The 17,259-nt window shown below is 50.4% G+C and overlaps 1 protein-coding gene across 1 annotated transcript in view; it reads right to left on the bottom strand.

Annotated features, from left to right (window-relative positions):
- The window catches only part of C3 (complement C3), a 36,010-nt gene extending 20,259 nt beyond the window's left edge, over nt 1-15,751 (bottom strand). The window contains 19 exon segments of the mRNA NM_001040469.2: nt 1,310-1,395; nt 1,684-1,795; nt 4,229-4,426; nt 4,595-4,666; nt 6,025-6,154; nt 6,705-6,863; nt 8,234-8,440; nt 8,576-8,785; nt 9,693-9,839; nt 9,940-10,055; nt 10,589-10,715; nt 10,846-10,948; nt 11,063-11,153; nt 11,257-11,339; nt 11,443-11,537; nt 13,320-13,390; nt 13,499-13,661; nt 14,608-14,800; nt 15,616-15,751. Coding sequence (NP_001035559.2) covers nt 1,310-1,395; nt 1,684-1,795; nt 4,229-4,426; nt 4,595-4,666; nt 6,025-6,154; nt 6,705-6,863; nt 8,234-8,440; nt 8,576-8,785; nt 9,693-9,839; nt 9,940-10,055; nt 10,589-10,715; nt 10,846-10,948; nt 11,063-11,153; nt 11,257-11,339; nt 11,443-11,537; nt 13,320-13,390; nt 13,499-13,661; nt 14,608-14,800; nt 15,616-15,689 — 2,437 coding nt within the window. The 5' untranslated portion in view covers nt 15,690-15,751.
- Between the last annotated feature and the right edge of the window lie 1,508 nt (nt 15,752-17,259).

Here is a 17,259-nt window from a genome sequence, read left to right as displayed (position 1 = left end):
CTTTAAAATGGACAGAAAATATGTATATGAAACACATCTTTCCTTTGGCCTCAAGCTCTAACAGGGTTCAACACAGTGCTGGTTTTTATTTAAAATCTAGGTATTTTGTACATCATGGATTTTTTTTTTTTTTTTTGGCATTCATTTTGATCTTTTAAAAAACTATTGCATGAAAATACAATTTACCTTGATGACTGAGTTTTTTTGGCACCCACCTAATTTTGCATTCAAAGTCAGTGCCTCACTTTCCTTGCCCCATTCCCAGACCAGCTCTAAATCATTCATACTTGACTAGGGTTTGTCAGGGTCCCACACGCAGCTGTTGGTGGCAGTGGCGGGGGGAGGATACGCATACCCCTTTTTGTTGTGTTTCACAGCCTACCTGCTGATGTTTCAATCACTCACTTCATCCCGCTTCCTCTTTTATTTTTTCTTAATTGCTTGACTCACTATCATGGCAACATCACCCCTACCAAGTTGTTGTTGCAAATTATTCTCTATGATATTATAGAATAATACATCATATAGCAAATAATTCTATATGATATGGTGGATATATGTCTTTATGCACGTGTATGCTCAATCGCTCAGTCGTGTCCAAATCTTTACAACCCCATGGACTGTAGCCCACCCATGAAATTTTCCAGGCAAGAATACTGGAGCGAGTTGCCATTTCTTACTCCAGAGGATCTTCCTGATCCAGGGATCGAACCTGCCTTTCTTGCATCTCCTGCCTTGGCAGGCAGGTTCTTTACCACTGCGCCACCTGGGAAGCCTGTGTGTTTTTATACATTTGTCCAAACCCGCAGAAACGTAAGACACCGAGTGTGAGCCCTAATGTCAGCTGCTGCTGCTGCTAAGTCGCGTCAGTCATGTCCGACTCTATGTGACCCCATGGACTATAGCCTACCAGGCTCCTCTGTCCATGGGATTCTCCAGGCAAAAGTACTGGAGTGGGTTGCCATTGCTTTCTCCTTAATGTCAGCTAAGAACTAGCAAAGATTATGATGTGTCCATCAATTGTTACAATGTAGATGGTGAGGGAGGCTGTGTATGTGGTCAGGGAAAATGGTACATAGGAAGTCTCTGCACCAGCCTCTCAATTTTGCTCTGAACTAAAACTGCGCTAAAAATAAAGTCTATTTACCAAATCACGATGTCACTCACATTCTGCACTCTAATCCCTCTCTAGTAACCAGGGCAAAGTGTCAGCCACCAAGAAACAAAAGATCTGTCAGGATGGAATGAGAAAATGCTCAGGGGATCTGGGGTCCCGGCCTCCGAGGACCGGACCACCATCCTCTCTCACCTTTCTTGTCTGACAAGCTCACGGCCAGAATCTCCCAAGTGGTGATGGAGTCTTTCAAAAACACGTTCATGAGCTTCGTGGAGATTCTGGTCCAGGGAGAAGTGGGGGGGGGGGGGCGGTGATTAGGAGAAGACATCTAGCAGGATGCAGGGGGAGAGCAGGTAGGGAGGGGCCCCAAGGGACAGGATTGGAAGGGGGCTGGAGGTGGGTACATTTAGGTAGCCCCAACTCTATTTTCTAGGCTGGGTTGTGTGCTTCCACCATGATTCCACAAAAGAAGGGGGTTTGAGGGGCATGCAAATGCAGTGTCCAATCTAGGGTGACCATAGAAGCTGGCCTGGGGATAGGTTGAAGTGGGGCCATCCCAGCCTTACCCATTTTTGTCTGCTTGTTTAAGGTCCTCAATGACGGTCCACAACCAGCTCTCGGGGAATTGGCTTCGGGAAATGATGTCCTCCTCTGGGATTATGTCATCATCCAGGTCACCTGTGGGTGGGGGGTGGGGGGTTAAAACAGACTGAATCCCCCTTCCTGCTCCCTCCACTGTCCCTTTTAGATATTTATCTTTATCATCCCCTAGAGGGATTCCTAGCATGGACACACCCAAGGTCACATGATCACTTCCAGGGATCCTAGGCACATTTGCCCCAAGAGGCTCCTTTCTCCATAAAAAAAAATATTAAAAGTCACATTTTACAACCATGTTGGTATAAAGGTGAAAATAAGCCACACTGCATTGGGTTGATTTGTTTTTTCCCCTTTGATTTTCAAGGGAATGAAAATATTTGCATGAAAGAGCCTCTAAAAGCATCATTGGCCCATGCCTGCTGTGTTACATTAACCATGTGATGGTTAAGTCTATCCTGAAAGCAATGGGGCTAGCTGAGAGATTCTCTGGACTTGATGGAGATTGCCAAAGAGACAGTGGTCTTTAAAAGTCATCTTGACCCCATCAGCAAGTACACAAAGCTGGACTAGAATAGAGTTTAATCCTGGCTGGGCTTTCCTCAAACAATGATGAACAGATTTTAATTTGGTTCTGGGGCTTCCCTGGTGGTTCAGATGGTAAAGAATCTGCCTGTCAATGCAGGACTTACAGGTTCCCTGGGTCCGGAAGATCCCCTGGAGGAGGAAATGGCTACCCACTCCAGTATTCTTGCCTGGGAAATCCCATAGACAGAGGAACCTGGTGGGCTACAGCCATGGAGTCACAGAGTCAGAGTCTTAGTGATTAACACTTTCACTTTTCTGCCTAACCACAAAGTAGGTGGAATTCCATAGATACTTAAATCCACCCATAAAAGCGAAGAAGGTGAAAGTCGCTCAGTCATGTCCGACTCTTTGCAACCCCATGGACTATACAGTCCATGGAATTCTCCAGGCCAGAATACTGGAGTGGGTAGCCCTTCCCTTCTCCAAGGGATCTTCCCAACCCAGGGATCGAACCCAGGTCTCCCGGCAGATTCTTTACCAGCTGAGCCACAAGGGAAGCCCAATACTCTGGAGTAATCTATGAAAGTGCCTTGGGATACTAACTCTTAATCAACCCTCTGTATCACCCCCAGTTGGCTAAAAAAATGACATAATGCTGGGGGAAAAAAGTCATCCGTGTGTGTAAATCATACACACATTGTCTAAATTTCTTCTTTGCGAAAGAAAAGTCTTGGGTCACTGGAGCAGAGAGTAGCATGCCTAGTCATTATAATTTGCAAAGAGACTGAAGGTAGAATTCTGTGTTCATGTATGTTGGGAATCATGTTTTTGGTGGGGTAGAGGGTTGAAGGGGTTGCTAGTTTTCCAGCTAAAGGAATTCAGAAATATTTGACTTTGGCAGTGGCTGCTTTTGAGAAGTTATCTGCAGATAGTTCAGTTTCAACAAAGCCCATTCTGGCACAGAAGTCTTCTAATTAAGACATACTAAAATATATTTTTAAAAAACAAAAAGAAAAGGAGAGGGACTTCCTTTTCTCCCACTGGTAGTCCAGTGGTTAAGGTCCCGAAGTTCCACTGCAGGGGGCATAGGTTCAATCCCTGATCAGGGAACTAAGATTCTGCATGCCACATGGCATAACCAAAAATTTTAAAAACTGAATAATGGTGGGATCAGGCCACACCGGGCTCCTCTGTCTCTCAACAGATGGCCGTGGAGACTATGTGTCAGTTCTGTAAAGGCCACTTTGTGGTGAGACCATTCTGATTTTGCTTAAAGGGGGCTTCTAAGAGAAGCCCTGGCTTTGCTTAAGATTGATGTGGCCTGAGATGTAGAGTTTTGACTGTGTACATGTCCTCTCCAGAATCGAATGAATGAATGAATGATTGAACATTGGGCAAAGGTTGAGCAGGTCTCTTAATAAGGCAACATGAATTAGTTTTCTTTGGTAAAGGCAAGCTTATAACCCATCTCATGTCTTCCTACTGGCAACTAGTGTGACCAGCTCTATCTTCTAGAATGATCCCTCAGATCATGGGAGGGAGGGGTGTCCTGGGCACTGATAAAGTCAAACTTCAGAGGGTCTGGGGCCAGGGCCAGGCTAATCCACCCAGGCAGGAAATTTCCTTGCCCTCAGGAAAGGAGTCTTCTCCACTAGACTAGGTCCTTCTTCCCTCAGACAGGCACTTTCTTCCACCTGCGACAGACCCGCATCCCCCTCAGACAGGACGTCCTTCCCTCTCAGACAGGGATCTCCTTGCCCCACTGGAGATCTCCTCCTCCCTCAGACAGGCACGTCTTCCTCCCTCTCCGGACAGGCCTCCTCCTCACCTCGGACTCGCTGGATAGAGACCTCCTCTTCCTTCGGACAGGCACCTCCTCCCCCTAGGACTGGACTCCCCGCTCCTTGAACAGATTGGCTCTACCCTCTTCGGATTGGCTCCTCCTCCCACCTCGGACAGGCCCGCCCTCCCCGCCACGGGACTCACTCCTGGCCAGCTCCAGGGCGCCGTCGCGGCTGTGCTGCTGCCGCAGCTGAGTGATGTACTCGCAGCAGTCCAGGAAGGCCTTGACGCACGCGTCGCCCTGCAGGATGAACTGGGCCCGGCGCTGGCACGGGAACTTCATGGGGTTGTCCCGCATGCCGTCTTCGCAGCACTTGCGCAGATCGCTGCTGTACTGACCCGCTATGGGAACACAGATTTCCCCGACACGTCCCGCGCGCCCTCAGCTGCTGGCCTCGAAGCAGCAGGCACTCAGGACACAGCCCAGGAAGAACTTCCCCACGGTCAGACCCTCCCCTTCCCTCTCTAGCTGGGATCCAGAATGGGTGGGGACCAGCGGAGGGCGCACACCTTTATCCATCCTCTTCTCCATGAGCTGCACCGAGCGGCGTCGGCGGGTGGCTGGTTGCGGGCACTGCGGATCTAAAGGCAGGTGGAAGGGGAACCAGATGGGTTAGGCACCTACTATGTTTCTGCTTTATTGACTATGCCAAAGCCTTTGACTGTGTGGATCACAATAAACTGTGGAAAATTCTGAAAGAGATGGGAATACCAGACCACCTGACCTGCTTCTTGAGAAATCTGTATGCAGGTCAGGAAGCAACAGTTAGAACTGGACATGGAACAACAGACTGGTTCCAAATAGGAAAAGGAGTATGTCCAGGCTGTATATTGTCACCCTGCTTATTTAACTTATATGCAGAGTACATCATGAGAAACGCTGGGCTGGAGGAAGCACAAGCTGGAATCAAGATTGTGGGGAGAAATCTCAATAACCTCAGATATGCAGATGACACCACCCTTATGGCAGAAAGTGAAGAGGAACTAAAAAGCCTCTTGATGAAAGTGAAAGAGGAGACTGAAAAAGTTGGCTTAAAGCTCAACATTCAGAAAACTAAGATCATGGCATCTGGTCCCATCACTTCATGGCAAATAGATGGGGAAACAGTAGAAACAATGTCAGACTTTATTTTTTGGGGCTCCAAAATCACTGCAGATGGTGACTGCAGCCATGAAATTAAAAGACGCTTACTCCTTGGAAGGGAAGTTATGACCAACCTAGATAGCATATTCAAAAGCAGAGACATTACTTTTCCAACAAAGGTCCTGGCTATGGTTTTTCCAGTGGTCATGTATGGATGTGAGAGCTGAACTGTGAAGAAAAGAATGATGCTTTTGAACTGTGGTGTTGGAGAAGATTCTTGAGAGTCCCTTGGACTGCAAGGAGATCCAACCAGTCCATTCTGAAGGAGATCAGCCCTGGGTGTTCATTGGAAGGACTGATGCTGAGCTGAAACTCCAATACTTTGGCCACCTCATGAGAAGAGTTGACTCATTGGAAAAAACCCTGATGCTGGGAGGGACTGGGGGCAGGAGGAGAAGGGGACGATAGAGAATGAGATGGCTGGATGGCATCACTGACTCGATGGACATGAGTTTGGGTAAACTCTGGGAGTTGGTGGTGGACAGGCAGGCCTGGCGTGCTGCAGTTCATGGGGTTGCAGTCGGATATGAGTGAGCGACTGAACTGACTGACTGACTGATGTGTCCTTGGTTTCCTCCCCACTGCAGCCTCCCCCCACCCCCACCCCCGCCGTGATGTTGGAGTGTTATTGTGGCCCATACCGAGGCTCAGAAAGAAGTGATTTGCGAGATGATAGTGGAGGCGGGACTTCCAACACCCCAACCTGCACCCCAGAGCCCTGCCCTTAACATGATCTCAGTATCTGGGGGATGGAGGCCCTGCTTCTCGCCTGCCCTGCCTTTCCCTGCATCCTCACCTGCCCTCTGCTGGGTCTCCAGGCCCTGGCTGGTCTTGAGAGTGAGTCCTGCATCCGTGAAGACGCCAGCATAGTTTCTTCCACTGCCTGGGGTGCAGCCAATGTCCGCTTTCTCCACCACGTCCCAGATCTGCGGGGTGGAGTGCAGGCGGAGGGTCAGAAGGGCCACCACCCTCTGGCCAGCTTGTCCATCCAGCCCCACCCCATCCATCCTTATCCTGTTCCCCAAGCTGGCAGGCCACGATGGACGATCCAGAATTGGACTCTGGACTGCGTCCATTCCCAGCACCATCTCCAATGTGGACCTTTGTCCACCCATATTCTCATCCTCAACTTGACTTCAACCCATCCCCGTGTCTACATCCATTCAGACCTCTATGCTCAACCTATCTGCTCCTCTCCAGCATCATCCCCAGGTGGCTCAGTGGTAAAGAATCTGCCTGCCAATGCAGGAGACACAGGTCCCATCCCTGGGTGGGGAAGGTACCCTGGAGAAGGAAATGGCAACCCACTCCAGTATTCTTGCCTGGGAAATGCCATGGACAGAGAAGCCTGGTGGGCTACAGTCCATGGGATTGAAAAAGAGTTGGACAGGACTGAGTGACTGAACGACAATAAGCATCATTCCCACCTCAACCCAATGCCATCTCTGAACCAACCTCAGCGACTCTGGGGCATACCTTTCTCTGGGTCAATTTGTTCTTCTTATTCAGCACAAACACGCCCTTGTCCACGGCCACGAGCCCCACTCGGGCCCCCTGGTCAGCCTCGATCTTCAGGGTTATCTGTTGCCCGGGTCGATGGTGTTTCTCTTCCTTCCCACCATTTTTCACCACCAGCTATGGGAGGGGAGCAGGTTGGAGGGGGAATTCAGCCCTGTAAGACCTCAAGAAGCCCAAGACAGAGGAGGTCTTGAGCTGGACTGAAAGGGGAGGGGAAGAAGCAAGCCAAACTGGCATCAGGCAGAAAATCAAGAAAAGAGAGAAAACCAGGAGCAAGAGAGATACTGAGTGCAAGCGTCTACTTATGAAATAAATGAGTCATAGGGATCAAATACACAGTGTGAAGAAGATAGTCAATAAGCACATAGGACCTTTGTATGGTGACATGTGGTTACTAACAGGACTCATGATGGTGAGCATTTTGAAACACACAGAAATATGTTGATATGTGGATTGTAGAAATGTCGTACACCAGGAACTAACATAGTGGCATAGGTCAATTAGGCACTTCCCTGTAGCTCAGTTGGTAAAGAATCCGCCTGCAATGCAGGAGACCCAGGTTTGATCCCTGGGTTAGGAAGATCCCCTGGAGAAGGGAATGACAACCCACTCCAGTATTCTTGCCTGGGAAATCCCATGTACAGAGGAGCCTGGCAGACTACAGTCCATGGGGTTTCAAAGAGTCAGACATGACTTAGCGTGTAACCACCACCATAGGTCAATTATACTTCAAACAAACATACTCATAGAAAAAGAGATCAGATGTGTGGTAAAGGGAGAGGGAATTGAGTGAAGGTGGTTAAAAACAAACTTTCAGTTTTAAGTACCAGGGGTGTAATGTACAACATAATAAATATATGTAATTAACCCTGCTGTGCCATTATATAAGGAAGGTCGTTAGAGGAAACCCTGAATTCTCACCACAAGGGAAAGATTTTCTTTTTCTATTTCTTTAATCTCATATCTCTATGAGGTGATCACTATTCACTCAACTTATTGTGCTGATCACTTATGATGTACCTAGGTTAAATCATTATGCTCTACACCTTAAACTTAGTACTGTGTGTAAATTACATTTCAATAAAACTGGAAGAAAAAGAAGCTACTAAGGGAACTTCCCTGGTGGCCCAGTGGTTAGGACTTTGCCTTCCAATCCAGGGAGTACAGGTTCGATCCCTGGTTGGGGTGCTAAGATCCCACCTGCCTCCCAGCCAAAACACCAAAAGCATAAAGCAGAAGTAATATTGTAACAAATTCAATAAAGACTTTAAAAAAAGGTCCATATCAAGAAAAAAAAAGATGAAGAAACTGAGGCTGAAAGAGATGGAAGAATAAGATGGAAAAGGAGGAGAGGCAGGAACTCTGAAATGGGGAGAGGCATGGACTCAAAAGATTGGAGAGAGACAGAGCCAGAGGCACAAGACGGGGAGAGGGACAGCCAGGTGGAGGGTCTCCAGATGGGCACAGAGAGGTGCCAGGGAGCTTACCGTGCCCATACACGAGTCCTTGACATCCACCCACACGGAGTCGGCCACCACCTCCCTCTGGCCTTTGGCATTAATCAGTGTGTAATAGGCCACCAGGCGGAAGGAAGGGATGAAGTCTGACGTGATGGTCAAGGGCAACACCACTAGGTCCTGGCCGGGCTCTCGGTACTGGCGTCCCACCTTCAACAGCTTCCCCTTGTTCATGATCTGGGGGGACAGTTCGGTATAAGGATCAGGAAGGTGAGCGGGAGAATGGGTGGGAGTCAGGGGCGGGGGTGGGGGGTGGAATCTGGGATGGATGAGGGCTCCCGGGGATACTGGGAGTTCTAGAAAGCCACGGACCATGTAGGTGTAGTAGCGGATCTTGGCTTGCTCGCCGGGGTCCGTGCGCAGGTGGAAGTTGACGTTGAGAGTCTCCCCAGGCTTGAGCTCCACGCGGGGCACAGAGAGGTGCAGGTAGTTATTGGAGTTCCCCTGGGTGTTGTAGGGTAGGGCCTGCATGGTCCTGGTGGCCTGTCGCCCCTCGGGGATATTGTCCTTTTTTGTGCGTACCTGGTCAGGGAAAGATGGATGCCATGATGCCCACCCGCCCTCCCCAGAGACATCTAAATCCACACCCCTGAGACCAGGGTATTTTATGTGAGGAGAAAGACTTTGCAGATGAGATTAGGTTAAGGATATTAAGGAGATGGGGAGGAGACTGAATGATCCAGGTGGGCCCAATGCCATCACAAGTGTCCATATAAGATGTCTAGGCAGGGACTTCCTTGATGGCACAGTGGATAAGAATCTGCCTGCCAATGCAGGGAACATGGGTCCGATCCCTGGTCCGGGAAGATTACACATGCTGTGGAGCAACTAAGCCTGTGTGTCACAACTATTGAGCCTGTGCACCCTAGAGCCTGTGGTCTGCAACAAAGAAAAGCCACCTCAATGAGAAATCCAAGCCCCACAACTAGAGAAAGCTGGCAAACAGCAACAAAGACCCAGTGCCACCAAAAATGAATGAGTAAATAATTTAAAATAAGAAGACATCTGGGCAGCAGACATCTAGAAGGTAGGACCCTGCTGTGCAGATGAGAACACATCTATGCGTGCAAACTATTATATATAGAATGGATAAACAAAGCCCTACAGTACAGCACAGGGAACTCTATTCAATATCCTGTCATAAACCATTATGGAAAAAGATATGAAAAAGACGTATGTATATGTCTAACTGAATCACTTTGCTGTACAGCAGTAATTAACACAACATTGTAAGTCAATTCTACTTCAATCAAATAAATGAAAACATAAAAAGAGCCCTTCTATGCAAATGAAAACATCTCTGTGGATGGCACATCCCTTTATGCAAATGAAAGAAACCCACTCTATGCCCAAGACAGGATCCTTTTGTGCACATGTCAGGACCCCAGTCTACAAAATTAAGTCCCCCTGAGGCTGGCCCAGAACTCACGGTGATGGTCAGGGGATCCCGTTTGTTCTGTGTGTTGATGCTTAGCTTGGCCACGCCATCATCCTGGGTCAAGGACTGCACATTGCTGCCCTGGGTCACCACCGGGATGTGGCGAGCGGGGGAGCCGTCGGGGTTTGTCACGTACACCTGTGGGTACAGGGGCAGGTGGAGGGCATTCAGGCAGACCCAGGGGTGTGATCGTGCTCAGGAGCAGTGTTGAGGGGTGCAGTCCTGCCCAGGGTCTCACCATGAGGTCGAAGGGCATGGCAGGTTTGAAGAACTTGGGGGTCTTGGTGAAATGGATCTGGTAGGGGGAAGTCACAATGGGGATCCCGGTGCGCTCTGCCTCCACCATGTCACTGCCTGAGGGGGGCCAGCCATGAGGGTGGGCTCCTGGGCCACCCCTCAGGACCAGGCTTCCCCCGTCAGACTGCACTCTGCCTTCGTACTGGGCCTCTGTCCTTAGAATGTATCTTCCCCATCGACCTGATTCCACATTCATTCTGAACATCCACCCTCAGAATGAGTCTCCCTCTTGCACTGGGTCTTATGCCCCAGAGTGGTTCTTCCCTGTCAGACTGGACCCCTTCTTCATTCTGGGCCTCCTCCCTCAGACTAGGTCTCCCCTGTAAGACTGGATCCCCCCTCCCTTCATTCTGCACCTCTTCCCTCAGACTAGACCTCCCCTGCCAGCCTGGACCCTCCCTTCATTCTGGGCTTCCTCTCTCAGATGAGACCTCCCTTGTCAGACTGGATCCTGCCCCCTTCCTTCTTGGCCTTCTCCCTCAGACTGCATCTCCCCCTTCAAAACTGGATCCCCTGCTTCATTCTGGGTCTCCCCTCTCAGACTGGATCCCCCTTTCATTCTGGGCCTCCGCCCCCAGACTGGGCCTCACCTGATTGCAAGATGACGGTGGCGGACACATATATGGACTTGCCCACCAGGGCATCAGCTCGGGAGGGCTGTACTCCATTCAGCAAAACCTGACGTTTCAGTATGGCCTCCCCATTACCATCGTTGATCTGGGGGAGACAGTAAGGGTTCATGGCGGAGGGGGGACCTGGGGTTAGGGACCAGGGGGTGGGCTCAGACGACAGGAGACAGGAAGGGTGTTTAGGGTGGGGGAGACCAGACAGGGCCTCTGTTAGGTACCGGAACACGGGTGAGGGAGTGAGTCAATGAAATTCTCCGGTCGCCATCCTGGACCCCAAAGATGACGAAAGCTGTTCCGTCCACCTGTTCCCCGTACAAGAACCTGCGATGCAGGGACAGTCTCAGATTCTCCCCTCTGCAGATGAGTCTTCCTCCAAACTAGCGTTGGCCTCGGTTGAGCCCCTCCCCCCACTTGGCCCCTCCCCCTGCCCCTCACCTGGCAATGATGTTGACCTTCAGGCCATCTGGGTCATCAATGTAGTAGAATTTCTCTTCAGGCTCTAGTTGGACCTCAAAACTGGGAAGCACTGGGGGGGACAGATCATGTTGGTGGGGGACCAGCATTGGGCCCAGCCTGATGCACTCCCCCATCCCCCTACCCCCTAACCCCAGTTCCCTGGACCCTCTTACCATATTCCTTCACCTCAAACTCAGCGGAGAAGACCTGCTGCGGAGAATCTTCATAGTAGGCTTTGATCTTCCACACCCCCATGCTGTGGGGGAGGTAGGCTGGTGATCTGGACAGACCTGGCGGCCCCCCACTCCCTCTCCTGGGGTAGGGGAGCCCCAAACCCCCTCCTGGAGGACCTGACATACTTCACTAGCTCTGGAATGTTCCAGGACAAGGTCAAAATGCCAAACTGGTTCTGAGAAGACTTGGAGTCCCGCTTGACAGGGATGCCATCAGGGGTCTGTCAGGAGACAGAGAGAAAAATGGCTCTTCAGAGATGAGGCTTTGCCTCTTGGCTTGCCCCTCCCTGTCTGTGTCTGGACATTTTCTCTGTGTTAGGTCCACAGGGGCAGTGGTGAAGAACGTGCCCCTGAGCCAGTCAGCTTGGGTTCAAATCCCCACTGAGCCAATTACAAGCTGTGTGACCTTGGGCAAGTTACTTAGCCTCTCTGTGCTCAATGAGCATATCTGGAAAAAGATAATTATTACTCCTATGTCACTGGTTTGGGAAATGTTAATATAGGCAAGAGCTGATGATGATCAGCGTCTCTCCAAAAACAAATAATAACTAGCGTTTGGGACTTCCCTGGTGGTGGTCCAGTGGCTAAAACTCCACGCTTCCAATGCAGGGATTGCACGTTCGATCCCTGGTCATGGAACTAGATTCCACATGCCGCAGTTAAGACGCGACACAACCTAATAAATAAATGTTAAAAATAGATGACATGTGTCATCTATTGTGATGCAGGACCCTGTGCTAAGCATTTGATTAGCACATACATACACCACACATAACTGCCCACATCTGCCTTTTTGACATAGCAATGTTGCATGGCTAGACCTAATACACATGTGATTTCATGCATTGCCAACAGTTAAACATCAGGAGACATCACATAGAAATCCAATTTTCTGGCTTCTCTTGGAAATTAAGGTCACTGTGGATAACATGCTTCTGTTGGTACGGGGTGACATTTGCTGGGAGCTGAGCACTGTGCCTTGAGGGGAGATGTGTGTCCTGTTCCCTGTATACCCCTAAATCTCTAAAGCCAGCTCACAGCCTTCAGGACCTGGTCCTTGTTAGCTCTGTGTAATCTCAATAAATACTCAGGAAGATCCCCACAGGAGGACATGCCCCAGTCTTCCTCCCTTCTCTCTCCCTTCATTCTACATGTATGGTTCCCTCCCCATCTCTCCCTGCTTCTCTCTACCCTCTCCTTCCCTCCCTCCTTCCAGTAAGTTTTTATTTATCCTACTACCCGCCAAGCACTGAATTTATGTTCAGTGGAGGTTAGGGGAAGGTGCAATTAATAAAATGTATAGATCCCATTTACAAGATGCCAGAAGGAGAGGGTGTTGCAATTTTACAGGGCACTCAGTGAGATCTCACTGTAAAATTGGGACACTGGAACAAAGACTTGAAGGAGGTGAGGGAGCGGTCTGTGTGGAAATTTCCAGGAAGAGGGTTTTCTGGGTAGGGGGAGTAGCCCATGCAAAGGCCCTGGGGCAGGGCTCTGCCTGAGGAGACTGGTGTGTGGCTGGAGCACAGTAAGCCGAGGAGAAGAGGGAAGCAGCGAGGGCACGGAGGGGATGGGGTAGGTCTTGCAGAGTCTTGTGGGCCACAGGAGGACTTGAAACTTGTTCTCAGGGAAGTGGGAGCCCTGGAAGGCTGGGGGCTGAGGAGGGGGCAGGGCCTGACTCAAGTGCTCACGGGCGCCCTCTGGCGGCACTAGAGAATTAGTGTCAGTCATCATCCCAATCTTCTGATGAAGAAAACAGACTCGGAAATGTGAAGTGACCTGTCCAGAGTCACACAGTAACCGGGTGTCTATCTGGAGCTAGAATCCTCAGGCGCAAGCAAGCATCGCCCCACGTGGTCTCCCTGGCTCCCGGCCCCCTCTCCCGACCTCTCTATATGCCTCTGACTTTGGGTCTCCGTCCGTGGCTCTTTCTCTGTCTCGATCTCTTTGTCTCTCCCTTAGTCTCAGCCCCGGGTAAGTCTGGGGCCCTGGCTGGCTGGTACCTCGATGGTGATGAAAACCGTCTGGCCCACGGGCAGCAGCTTGTGGTCAACAGTGAAGACCCGATAGAGGACTGAGAGGTGGTGGGACAGAAAAAGAGAGTTGGGTGAGACTCTGCTCCTCCCCCAGCCCTGCCCCTCCCCAATCCCGCCCTCTCCAGCCACCCCTCTCCGCCCCTTACCCGTGGAGCCTGGGGTGTAGATGGTCTTGTCCGTCTGGATGAAGAGGTACCCGCTCTGAAGGCTGATCAGCACCACCTTCTCCACCTGGACATTCCCGAAGGTCGCTACGACAGTCACGAACTTGTGCCCCTTGTCGGATTTTAACTCTTTGCTGGCCGGGATCTGGGCGTGAACCAAGAGATCATTAGGGGTCTGCTCCACCTGCCCTCTTCACAACACAGCCTGCCCATCAATTCTGGTTTGCCCAGATTTGGGGAGTAACGGGGTACTGAGATGGCGGGAGGGTAAGAGAGGGGGTGGGAGTCAGAGGGAGGGATGGGAAGGGGGAGTAAGAGGCGGCTCAGAGGAGGGAGGGCTCAGAAGGGGAAGGGACTCAAAAAGAAAACTCAGATGGAAGGGCCTCTGAAGGAAGAGGGCTTAAGAGAGGGAGGGGCTTGGAGGGCGGGGGCTCAGAAATGGGAAAGGGCTCAGAGATCCTAGGGCTTGGAAGGAGGTGGATTTGAGAGAGATCAGGGGGCTACTGTATAGCACAGGGACCTCTGCTCAATATTATGTAACAGCCTAAATGAGGCAAGAATTTGGAAAAGAATAGATACATGTATATGTATCACTGAATCACTTGACTGTACACCTGAAATTACTGCAACATTGCTAATCAATTATGCTCCAGTATAAATTAAAAGTTTTTTGTTTTTTTTTTTTTAAGCCGGGAACCCAAAGCCAGTGCTTTGGGACAATTCAGAGGGATAGGGTGGGGAGAATTGTGGAAGCGGTTTTTAGGATGGAGGGGGACACATGCATACCCGTGGCCGATTCATGCTGATGTATGGCAAAAACCATCACAATATTGTAAAGTAATTGTCCTCCAATTAAAATAAATTAATTAATTTAAAATAAAAAAGAAGGTGGAGACAGCTCAGAGAAAGCACTGGATGAAGCAGTGGGAGGGGCTCAGAAAAGGGAGGGCTCAGATGGGGGAGGGGGAGACTCAGAAGGGGCGGGGCTCAGGCAGTGTGGGTGGGGCTCAGAGAGCTCAGCCACGTGGATGCGTGGAGGACTCTCGGAGCTGGTGCGGCAGCAGCAGGATTGGGCTCCCTGGCGCGCCCACCTTGATGGTGACGGTGCTCAGGTAGCCATTGTTGCTGTTCAGCTGGGTGTTTTCGTTTGACAGCACTTGTTTCTTGGCCGGGAAGTCGTGGACGGTGACCGAGACCTGAATAGTCCCTTGTCCTCCGTGGGCCTCCAGCACCACAGTCTCCTCGCTCTCCAGACGCAGGATGTTGGGGGTGATCATGGAATACCTGCCGGAGGGGAGCATGGGGCGTGGAGCTGTCATCCCCGGAAGCCCGGGCTGCCAGCCCTTCCCCAGGGTGAGCGCTCTGCCCCAGTCCCTGGTCTCACAGGGGATCCGGAGACCGGCAGACAACTGGGGGCGGGGCGGGGGAGGAGGAGGCAGGGGCGGTGCTTCACATCCCATCAACTCCTCAACACCAAAATGAGAGGTGCCACCTCTTCCAAGACTTCCAAACTCACCACTGAATCCACTTATTCCAGGAGCTCTAATCCCGAAATCTTTAAACACCCCAAGTCTCTAAACACCCAGCCCTGGAACACCATATGTGCTATGAGCTAAGTGGCGTCAATCGTGTCCGACTCTTTGCTACCCTCTAGACTGTAGCCGGCCAGGCTCCTTTGTTCATGGGATTCTCCAGGCAAGAATACCAGAGTGGGTTGCCGGTGCCCTCCTCCAGGGGATCTTCCTGACCCAGGGATCAAACCCACGTCTCCTGTGTCTCCTGCATTGCAGGCGGATTCCTTACCTGCTGAGCCACCAGGGCAGCCAAGACCATCCCAAACTCCTCCCTAAACCTGTGGCACCCCAGATCCAGATCCACGCCCTCAGCCACATACACCCACGCGAAATCTCTAGACCCTTAAAACCTGAAACTACAAACTCCCAGAATCTATGACGGTCAAATGTCCAGGACGCCAGATCACCTCTCCTGCAGAATCACTCATCACCGCATACGCCCTACACATGCAGGGCCGCATACCACAAATGCACACTCTCGTCTCTGAAGCAGCCTTTTTTTGGGGTCAGGCTGTGACTACTCACATGGGGTTCCCCAGGGCCATGGGGAGACTGGCTAGAAGCAGCAGCAGCAGGCTGGGGCCTGAGGTGGGCTTCATGGTGCCGGGGCAGTGGAGGGAAGGAGGGATAGAGGGACGGAGGGAGAGGGCAGGGGGGCAGTGAGCTGAGGTTGTTGGAGGCTGCCTTTTTATCTGGCTCCTGGCTTCCTCCCTCCTCTGACCAGCCCTCACTCCCCGCGGCCTCCCTCCTCCCTGGGACTGCCCCAGATTTCTCAATACTGTTTCCTAAGTTTTTCAATCTGTAGGGCCAGCATGCCTGGCATAAGTAACCCGGGGCCATGTTCTTCAGCTACAGAGACACAACAACCTCCTGCCCGGGCCTCCCTCCGGGTCACGGCCATCTGGTGATCAGGGACCTTTCCCTGTTACATCTACTTGGTAGCAGATGAAAGCAAAGGGCAGAGAGCCACCCCTTGCCCCCAACTCCAGATATCTGGTCCTGGCCCTCAGTCTACTTTTAAGCATGCATTTATTCACCAGACTCTTCCTGTGAGTCCATTTCTGTGCTAGCATCTCATGTTCCACTTCCAGAATCTTCCATGTTGGCATGGGGCTGGGGGCCGGGGACAGAGTCCAGCATCAATGCTCCTAGCCCCACAGAGTGTTTTCTCCAGTGGAGAGGGACTCAGCTTCTTGGAGAGTCAGGGAAGGTTTCTTGGAGGAGGGGACATTTCAACTGGGCTTTGAAGTATGTGTAGGAGTTCACTATCCAAGGACAATGTTTTCTAGGGCAAGGAGAGCCTGGAATTCCCTTCACCTAATCTCGTCAAGAGGCCTGAGTGGCTAAAAAGTCATAATTGAGGAAAGTCCCATGGCTAGCTTTTGTATTACATCAATGCCTTCTTAGGGGAAGGAGGTTCAAGAGGGATGGGACATGTGTATACCTATGGCTGATTCATGTTTATGTGTGGCAGAAACCAACACAACATTATAAAGCAATTATCCTCCAATTAAAAAAAATTTAAAAACATCCTCTTGGGATATTATTATTATTAAAAATTGTATTTAACTTGTTGCATAAGAATTGGTAATATAGTCATATGGTTCAATATCTAAAAGGTAACCTTCCTCCTGCTCTTGTTGCTAGCCATCAGGGTCTCAGACATGACCATGTAACCAAGTCTCATGTTTCTCTCCAGAGGTATATTATACATTTACGAACATTCACACATTTCAAAAACAAATCAGAAAGCTCTACACAAAAACAATATCAGAAAGCTCTACACACTCTTCTTCCTGGTCTCCCTGGGTTACACCTTGCTTTTTCATAAACAGTATACGGTAGGATTGTTTCATTATCAGAGCACAGAGAGCTTCCTTGTTCTTGCAGTGAAAGTAACCAGTCATCTGCTGATGGACAGACAGACTTCCTATTGTTACAAAACCATGGTCCCTCCAGACAGTAATCTGCATTATTGCCCAGTTATTGCCCAGTTCTCATGATTATTAACTGGTAAACCTTGGGGAAATTACTGATAACCACTTGAGCCTCAGTTTCCTCCTGTAAAGGGGTTATAACAGCAAGCAACTTCAAAGAGTTCTTACTACAATGAGAAAAGATAATTCTGATCAAAGGCTGTGTGTTAACAGTAACCTTGCTAGATATCGC

This window comes from Bos taurus, chromosome 7, assembly GCF_002263795.3.
Source record: "Bos taurus isolate L1 Dominette 01449 registration number 42190680 breed Hereford chromosome 7, ARS-UCD2.0, whole genome shotgun sequence".
In the NCBI taxonomy this organism is placed as follows: domain Eukaryota; kingdom Metazoa; phylum Chordata; class Mammalia; order Artiodactyla; family Bovidae; genus Bos; species Bos taurus.
Note: the sequence above shows the minus strand (reverse complement) of the source record. Positions and strands in the feature narration are given on the sequence as shown.